This window comes from Cnephaeus nilssonii (genome assembly GCF_951640355.1).
Source record: "Cnephaeus nilssonii genome assembly, chromosome: 6".
NCBI classification, from domain to species: domain Eukaryota; kingdom Metazoa; phylum Chordata; class Mammalia; order Chiroptera; family Vespertilionidae; genus Cnephaeus; species Cnephaeus nilssonii.
Window position 1 is genome coordinate 25731425 of NC_137077.1, and position 9819 is coordinate 25741243.

At 42.2% G+C, this 9819-nt stretch overlaps 1 protein-coding gene across 1 annotated transcript; it reads left to right on the plus strand.

Moving 5' to 3' along the window:
* Positions 1–1521: 1521 nt before the first annotated feature.
* Positions 1522–7719, plus strand: PDE6H (phosphodiesterase 6H; the record flags this gene model as incomplete). Its single annotated transcript, XM_079775425.1, has 3 exons — positions 1522–1655; positions 3067–3107; positions 7510–7719. 3 exons carry the CDS (start codon positions 1522–1524, stop codon positions 7584–7586), a joined length of 252 nt encoding a protein of 83 aa, XP_079631551.1. The 3' UTR covers positions 7587–7719.
* Positions 7720–9819: the final 2100 nt, after the last annotated feature.

Below are 9819 nucleotides of genomic sequence, written 5' to 3' on the forward strand. Positions count from 1 at the left end.
CATCAAAAACTGGAAAAGCAGCCCATATTCCAATGGAGGATTAAGACAAAATCCTTGGCATGAGTAGGTCATCCAGAGGTCTGGCCAGGTTCACCATCCCTAGTTCCAGCTCACAAATTAGTCAATGTGTTTCTTTGAACAAGTTGAAAATTGGCAGGACAGGATGAAAATAGTGAGTTGGAAAAAAAATAAGGAAAAATATCTTGGAGGTAAAGATAATAATTTAACATGATTTTGAAAGTAATAAGAAAAAGTTGATGAAGTTATACAACATAATATTTGAGGGATGTGCAGTATGGTAGAAAGAGATATAAAAGGCTAGCACAAGCCCAAGATTGTCCAGGAGATTTGAAGCTAAGGATATTAGCATAAATCTGTAATGGGTGAAACAAAGAATTCAATGAAAACAAAGTTTCCAGGTAGTGAATTATGAAAGGGGTTGGCTCAAGGTGAGGGATTAAGGCTATTTGGGAGCTCTTTGGAGCTTTTCAGAATCTTCCTTCCTAAGGTAAATATTATCAACTTTTTTGATGGAAAAGAAGAAAGAAAAAATTCTCTGGCTTAGCATATTTGTTTTTTAAATATACCTTTGCTAATCATGTTCTTTGATTTGTACTTGAAGAGTTTCTACAGCTAAAATGAAAGTCTGGGAAAACCATATTAGATAGGCCCATGATTTGGATAGGAAAAATGTCAAAAAATTCTGAGAAATGTGTAGTTAAAGAACCTCATGTCTGGATATGAAGTTAAATCACAATCTTACTACTTAATCACCCTGCATCGATTTTCGTGTGTGTGTGTATGTGTGTGTGTGTGTGTGTGTGTGTGTGTGTGTGTGTGTTGGAATGTATTGCATACTTTCATGGGTGTTAATATACCTGATTCAGAGCTACCCCTGTCCAGATAATTTACATTTCCACCATCATCACCACCTCCCCTCTCCAAACTAGGAGAGAAGTCTCTGGATCATGTGAGGATTAAATAAAATGAAGACTATAAAGAGCAAAGGTCATAACAATGGGTCAGCAAACATTTAGTGTCTGATTATTTTGCAGCTGGGTGGAAAAGTGTGTAAAGCTTAAATAATATGTCAGGGCTGTAAAGACTGTAGATATCATTTAGTCCATTCTCCTCCCTTTACATATAATGAGACTGGTGATCACAGAGGGGAAGTAGGCCATTCTAATAAATCACATAGAAAGCTAGTGGCAGATTTACTAGAACAACATATCTATCTAGATTCTTGAAATCTATTGGTTGTCAATTTCTATAGTATTCCACTATATCGAGTGTCTCCGTCAATTTATACTGTGACTTATTTAAAATCTCTTTAAAAGATGATAACTTTTCCCCTATTGGGTCAACACAAAATACTTAAGCTTCTTTATCACGGTGCTTTTTCTTTCCCAGTTTATAGCAAAGGTCTGCTAAGCAACTGTCCTCATACCTTGAAGGGTCTTTTCTTCTCTCACTGTTTAAGGTGCGTGAAGGAGAACCATCAGCCACCCAAGGACCATCAGAATGAGTGACAATACTACTTTGGTTCCTCCAGCTTCAAACCAGGGTCCCACCACCCCACGCAAAGGGCCCCCCAAGTTCAAGCAAAGGCAGACTCGTCAATTCAAGAGCAAGCCTCCTAAGAAAGGTGTGAAAGGGTAAGACCAGGATGAAAAAGAAGACTTTCTATTGTTTCTTTTCTCCCATAAGACTGCTTTGTTCTTGTGTTTTTTAAATTAAATTTACTGGGGTGACTGGATAATAGGATCATTTAGTTTTCAAGTGTAGATTTCTAGGATATAAGATCTGTATATTGCACTGTGTGCTCACCACCCAAGTCAAATCTTCCGTCACCTTATATTAGGCCCTCTTTTCCTCCCATCCTCCCACCCCTTCCCTCGGCAACCACCACACTGCTGTCTGTGTCCATGAGTTTCAGTTTTATGAGTGAAATCATGTGGTTCTTAGCTTTTTCTGCCAGACTCGTTTCACTTTGCATAATATCCTCAAGGTCTATCCATGTTGTCTCAAATGGCAGGATTTCATCTTTCCTTATGGCTGAGTAGTAGTCCATGGTGTATTAGTATATGTGCCACATCTACTTTTGAGATTTAATGCTCACCATATTAAACAAGCTTACAAAAATTTCCACCCCATCTTCTATTTTCCTCTCTGCCACAATCTTTGCTGAGTCATGCTTTTAGCCCCGGAATACTTTCTCTCTCAGCTCTCAGGTCTAAGGCCAAATATAACACGGCAAATGGAGCCTTTCACAATGACCTTTGACTTGACCTCCCAGGCTTTTCGTCTTGACCACTCCCTTTCACCATTATACCCCGTGCTTTCATCAGGGTTACAGAACCACTGGCCATTTCCAGAAATCACACTTTATTTTTATGGCTTCAAGCTTATGTCTTAAGTTCTTTGTTTTTCTCTTTCTCTCCTTGGCAATGTCTTATTTTTCAACACACACTCGTAAGTTAATTTCTTTTTGAAGCTGTTACTGACTCTCTTAGACAAATGTTATCATTAATTCCTTGTTTGCCTTTTGTACATTCAGCTATCATAACGTTTACTATTTTGTTTTCATTTGTTTCTTGAGACAGAGCTCACTCAGAGAAAATTATTTCTTTTTTTTCCTTTCCTCCCTGAGCCTAACACAGTGTCTGGCACATAGAAGATGCCTAATACGATACCTTTGGGTAACTAAACAAATGAATGAATTCATCCGTTTAATTCCTTTCATATTGCTTTTCCATTCCAATTTCTATTTTTAAAAGTGAGGCTTGTCTAAAATTGCCCCACTGATCACTCTTTCTGGCCCTTGATTGTTTTAGGTTAATTTTTTACCCTGGGGAAATTATCTCTCTATGGGACACACTTTTTAAAACCTGCCCGAGTGTTATTTTCTTTATCTTAATTCAATGCAAACATAAGAAGGTTTTCAAATATAAAAGCTTAAGCCTCTTCTTCCCCCCCCCCCCCCCCCCTGAGTCAGGAAACTTTCCACATGAGCCATTCCAGGACCCTTTTGCTCTGATCTCAGCTAATTTTTATTTTTTTCCGTAGGTTTGGAGATGACATTCCAGGCATGGAAGGGCTGGGATCAGGTGAGCCACCCAGAGACTAAAGTGAGGACATTACACTTGAAGTTTCATCCTTTTATCTGCTTCAGGCCTTAAAGGGGCAGTTGAAAGTTATCAGGAAAACCTAACGCAGCAGATCCTTTGAAGACTGAAAAATGTGCGGTTTTATTTTGATCTCCTAAGTACTAGTAAGAATGTGTGTGCCAAGAGGCAAACACTCTGAAAGAAATCAGGTTAGGCCCCATGTTTGTTTAGCGAATTCTCTTGTCTTGTTCAACAACCGTTGAGAGACTATAATGGTGAACTGCAGACTTGGTACAAAGATTCGCAGTTAGTCTAGACCAACTTCTTTGTTTTTTTGGAAGAGAAATCTGAGACACAGCAGAATGAAGTGACAATCAGAGGCCACAAGTGAGTTATTGGAAACAAGGGTGGGGCCCGGAGAGCATTTCTACTCTAGCAGGCCAACCACTCCCTCAACTGTTTCCTCTTTTCACACATTCTCTGGCACCCAGAACAGGGCCCCACACACTGAAAGTATTCAATGCAGTATTTTTTTTTTCATTGCCTAGCATTTTTATTCATTGGATAATGAATGCAAATTACTGCCTATTCTTTAAAAAAAATTAACAGGCTTTATTTTTTAGAGCAGTTTGAGGTTTACAGAAAATTTAAGTATAAAGTACAGAGTTCCTATACACCCCCTCTGCTCCCCGCCCCCCCTCCCCCCCCGTACAGAGTTTCCCTTATTATTATTAACTTGCATTTGTTACAATTGATGAATCAATAGCGACACATTATTATTAACTAAAGTCCATAGCTTACATTAGGGTTCATTCTCTGTGTTGCTGTCCAGTTCTTTAGGCTTTGAAAAATGCACAGTGTCATATATCCAACATTACAGGTTCATACAGAAGAGTTTCACTGTCTCCCAAATCCCTTGTGCTCTGTTTATCCCCACCCCTATATACTCCTAACAACCAATAATCTTTTTACTGTCTTCATAGTTTTGCCTTTTCCATATTGTCATATAGTTAGAGACATACAGTATGTAGCTTTTCCAGAATTCTTGTAGTTAGAAGTATTTTTTCATTTAAGGTTCCTCCATATCTTTACATAGCTGATAGCACATTTCTTTTTATCACTGAATAATATTTCACTGCATGATTGTATCACAGTTTATTTATCCTATTGAAAGATATCCTGGTTGCTTCTAAGATTTGACAATTATAAATAAAGCAGCTATAAATATACTTGTGCAGGTATTTGTGTAGACATGAGTTTTCAACTCATCCAATACACATTTTGTTTAATCCTCACTGGAAGACATGTTTTTTTTTGTTTTTTTTTTCAATTTTTTTATTAAGGTATTATATGTGTACATGGAAGACATGTTTTTTGTTGATTTGAGAGACAATGAGAAAGAGAGAGAGAGAGAGAGAGAGAGAGAGAGAGAGAGAGAGAGAGAGAGAATCAATGTGAGATAGAAACATCAATTGGTTGCTGGTTGCCTCCTATACAAGCCTGGATCAGGAATCGAACCCATAACCTGTACATGTGCTCTGACTGGGAATAGAACCTGCAACCTTTTGGCACACAGGATGATGCTCCAACCCACTGAGCTACACTGACCTGGGTTCATCCAATACACTATAAAATATATATATATTAGGGGCCAGGTGCACGAAATTCATGCACGGGAGGGGGGGGGGCGGGATGTGTGTGTGTCCCACAGCCCAGCTTGCACCCTCTCCAATCTGGGACATCCCTCTCACAATCCAGCACTACTGGGTTCCAACCGACTGCCTGCCTGCCTGATCACCCCCTAACCACATCCCTGCCAGCCTGATCAACACCTAACTGCTCCCCTGCCGGCCTGGTTGCCCCTAAATGCCCTCCCCTGCAGGCCTGGTTCCCCCCAACTGACCTTCTCTGCTGGCCTGGTCACCCCTAACTGCCCTCCCCTGTAGGCCTGGTCTCCCCTCCCAACTGCCCTCCCCTGCCGGCCATCTTGTGTCCACATCGGGATGGCCATCTTGTATGTTGCAGTGATGGTCAATTTGCATATTACCTCTTTATTATATAAGATATCCTACATAATAAAGAGGTAATATGCAAATTGACCATTATATAGGTATCCTATATATAATAAAGAGGTAATATGCAAATTGACCATCACTCCAGCACACAAGATGGCTGCCCCCATGTGGTCAAAGATGGCCACCCCCATGTGGACACAAGATGGCAGCCACAAGATGGCCAGCAGGGGAGGACAGTTGGGGGCAACCAGGCTGGCAGGGGAGGGCAGTTAGGGGTGACCAGGCTGGCAAGGGAGGGCAGTTAGGGGTGACTGGGCCAGCAGGGGAGGGCAGTTGGGGACAATCAGGCCTGCAGGGGAGGATAGTTTGGGGCCAGATCACTGTCCCTCAGACGGTTGGAGGGCCGGACTATAGTTTAAAAAAAACTATGAACAAATTCCTATGCACACTGCACATACCTTATTTTGAAGTAAAAAAACAAAATGGCAAAAACACCCGCATGTGGCCCGCGGGCCGTAATTTGAGGACGCCTGGGTTAGGGGGTGATCAGGCTGGTAGGCAGAAGCACTTAGGAGCAATCAGGCAGGCAGGCAGGCGAGCAGTTGGGAGCCAGCAGTCCTGGATTGTGAGAGAGAGTTCCGACTGCCCGTTTAGGCCTGATCCCGGAGGGGTCCCAGATTGGAGAGGGTGCATGATTAAATCATGCATGTGTAGGGTCCCCTAGGCCTAACCTGCCATCCAGGCTATATCCACTGCCCCGCAAAGCTTAGCACACTCCGGGGACACTGCTAGCAGCCTGCTCCCCGCTTATGATGGCAGGGGGTCCGCTGGTGCTGGAGTGGACACACAGCTCCCCGCTTTCGATCGCGGGGGAGCTGGCTGTCTGTCCACTGGTGCACCAGGCCTTTCGAAAGCCTCCGGCGCGGCGGAGGCTTTCAAAGGCCTGGTGCCGGAGTGGACAGACAGCCAGCTCCCTCGCTTTCGCTCCCCGCTTTCGATGGTCCGCAGCAGGATGTGGGCTCGCTGCCCCAGAGGCCCCTTCTGTGCTGCAGCACAGCCAAGGTACAGACGCTGAGCTCGCGCCGCCGCTGGCGATGCGAGCTCAGCGTTCTGCCATCCCAATTGGCCACCCCGGCCACCCCGAGTCCCGCCCCCTGCGCCTCCCGCTGGCCCAATCGTGGGCGTAGCGGAGTGATGGTAATTTACATATTACCCTTTTATTATGTAGGATTATTGATTTCAGAGAGGAAGGGGGACGGAGAGAGAGATAGAAACATCAATGATGAAACATCAATTGGCTGCTTCCTGCATGCCCCCTACTGGGGATGGAGCCTACAAGGGCATGTGCCCTTGACCAGAAGCAAACCTGGGACCCTTCAGTCTGTAGGCCAATGCTCTATCCATTGAATCAAACCAGCTAGATCTCCATTACACTTTTGATAAATGCTGGCATTCATAGCAATGAATGTCTTTACCAGGCAATTTTCAGTGTATTTTCTTTTTGCAATCAAATGTCACTTCTGGAATCTCAAGTTTTATAGCCACTTTATAGAGCTCATGATTTTTTTAAATCAACTGCTTCTATATTTTGACCAGATATATTTAAGACTAGTAAATCCACTCTGAAAGATATGTTTAACTCTGCTAACATATTTGGAATAATAGAAAGAGGTTTACACTAGAAGGTTTGAGGCCTTTGATCTGGTTCTAGTCCCATTTCAGCAACTGTGCAATTTTTTGCTAAATGATTACTCTTTCTGGGTATCCACCAGCTTCTCTATGACCTGGGGACAATAATAACTTATTTCTGGATTCAAGGGACTGGATTAGAGGATCCCTTGAAATCACCTCTCAATATGAGTTGGATGTAGGCATTTCAAAATGTAAAGGAGCTGAGGAACAAGTCAGAGAAGCCCAAGGAACCCACCTGGATTGGTAGGCAGTAAGGAGGCTGTGGGTTTCCAGACCGTGGGGGTTTAAAGCGCTCCTATTTCTCATTTTAACCCTTGACCTGACTAGAAATCTGCTTCTGGTCCCTCCTTAGTGGTTGTGCTTTAGGGAGGTCCTGGGTGATCATTGAGATGTACCCCTACAGGGTAGCCCCAGTCAAAAGCCTTGAGTCACCTGCCCAAAAGAGGATGCAGAATAGAGCCAAAAATATATATATATCTGGAGTGTGCTTGGGGCCATTGGAGCCCTTAAAGAATTAATTAAGCATTTGGTCTGATCCTCTGAGTCTCAGGGCCATTTTAGATAACTTCCCAGTCACCTGGACAATGAATAGGAGAGAGGAGGAGGCATCTTCTGCCTGAAGGATGTATTTTTGAGCAGAAAAGGCTCTCCTGGGGGTGAGGCTGACTTACAAATTCTTCTTCCCTTTTTTGCAGATATCACAGTGATTTGCCCTTGGGAGGCATTCAGCCACCTGGAGTTGCATGAGCTCGCTCAGTTTGGGATCATCTGAGGCACTCTCTACAGCATCTGCTATAACTTTGATTTCTTTTTCCCTATTGAGTCTTGAAATGCGGTCTTGTTCAGAAGTGGTTTCTTTCTCCTACACAGTCATTTTCTATAAGTTGCTACTAAGAGTACTAGTGTCAGACTCTCTCATAGAGTACAGTTTAGCTAAGAATAGTGGGTAAACATCAACTTTTGCTAGGGCATTTTAAACCTGACCACCTTTTCCTATCAGCTGGTTAGAAGTCATAGATATTTCTCTAAATTTTGTTTGTTTGTTATGTCCTTCAAATCTATTTTTGCTAGGCATTCTTTATGATTAGTAAGTAGTAGGCTCCTAAAATAACATTTATGTCACTCACCTCCCCTTCTCATTTAATAAAGAAGATATTTACTTTGACTCTTATGATGAAGTTTATTAAATGCTATAACGAAATATCTGGTGCCCTGCACTGAAGAAAATTAAACACAGAAGGCACAGTCATACAGGAAATAACCACAGTGCATGCAAAAGAACATAGGATTAAGAGTCAAATTCTGATTCTTCTTTGTAAGTTTGTAAAGCACATACTTTCTGGGTCTAACTTTCTTTGAACTAGGCTGTCCCTGAAGTCCTCGGCAGTTTTATATTATACAGCTCTAAGTTGGTAGAAGACTGGAGATTTAAAGTCAGGACTAACTATGGGAGCCTTATTTTCAGTGCCTTGATTCATTTGATTGAAAAGATTCATGTAACATAAGAAACATTTAAACCTGTAAAGAATTTTTGTGAGTTTATTTGACCCAAACTATCGACAATTACCAAAAAGCAGACTCTCAATGTATTGAGACAATGCTCCAGAGAATGGCAGTTTTTCACCTAATTTTATAAATTACCACCAAAGGAGGAGATGTAAGTGGGTTAAATGAAATCCATTGGTGATAGATTAGGGAGGTGGGAGAAAGCAAAGCAGGGAAACCTCTGGCATTGGGTAAAAAGTAAAATGATAGACACATGCTTCTTTTACATAAGTGGGTACAGGATAGTTGACAGTCAACAATTAACACAACAATAACAATGAGGGAATTTGTGGTCTCTCCCCTGGTGCCCTGACCATTGGTTGTGTCTTGAGGGATCCGGAAAAAGGGAAGTTACTAGTTACCCTGACATTCCAAAGGTATGTTATCATAGATGCAAAAAGACAATAGACTCAGTTAAGATCAAAGTTGATCTTTGTCCGAGAAGATACTGGCCTAGGACATGACTACCCACTATAGACTGCTTTTTAATTAAAATTGTTTTAATTTCAGACCATCCTTTGTGGTTTGCAAGGCTGCCATGTAAGCCTTCCATAAATTAGTTAGGCCCCTTTTTGTCCACATTTATATTCTTTGAAGTTTAGACTCAGATGCAAAGGCTAGGTAGTTGAGCTCTCAAAATAAAATGACCGTTTGCTTCACCTCTGAAGTTGTGTCAAATATAATGTGCTCATAGCTGTCTTTCCCCAATACTTCCAAGGCAATTGTGCAATTCAAATGCCGCCTCCGTCGGACTTGGATGCTTGGGTACTTGCTGTATTGATTTCTTCACTTCGGTTTTGTAATCTGGTAAAAGAATGGGGTAAATTAACTGAAAAGAGAGACAGGATGAGAGAGAGGAAAGAGAGTTGGGTTCTAATCATGGCTCTACCAATAAATTGCTCTGTAATTTTGGACAAAGATTCCACCCTTTGGATCTTCCAATTTGCCTGAATTTGATAACCTAAGGTTCATGGCAGCACTACATTCTGTGACTTTGAGGTCCTCAGGGTCTGAACAAGGAAATGAGAGGCTCAACACTCAAGAAAATCTCTTTTGCTGCAGACTCTATGCTAACTATTTCACACAAATGACCTAGTTACCTTTGGGCCAGAAAACTAGGTGCCTACAAAACACATCTGGATTGGGTGGGGTTAAGGAAACTGAGGAATTCCAGACCATGGGAATTTAAAGTGCTCATATTTCTTATTTTAGCTCTTGGCCTGACTAGAATTCCATTACTCTTCCCTCCTTTGTGGAAAGTAAAGTACAAAAGATAAAGTAAGGTATAAATTCTAAAGTGGAACCATGACTTGCAAGGAATGTGGTGGTAATGTGTATGTCCCCGTCAGCAGGGACTCCTGCCTCCACCCACACATCTGGGTTCAGTCAGAAGCTCCGTTGGATAGCAGAGCCTTTGGTCTGTATTTGTTCATCCCGGTGTGCCTCTCAGTTAGGGGGGT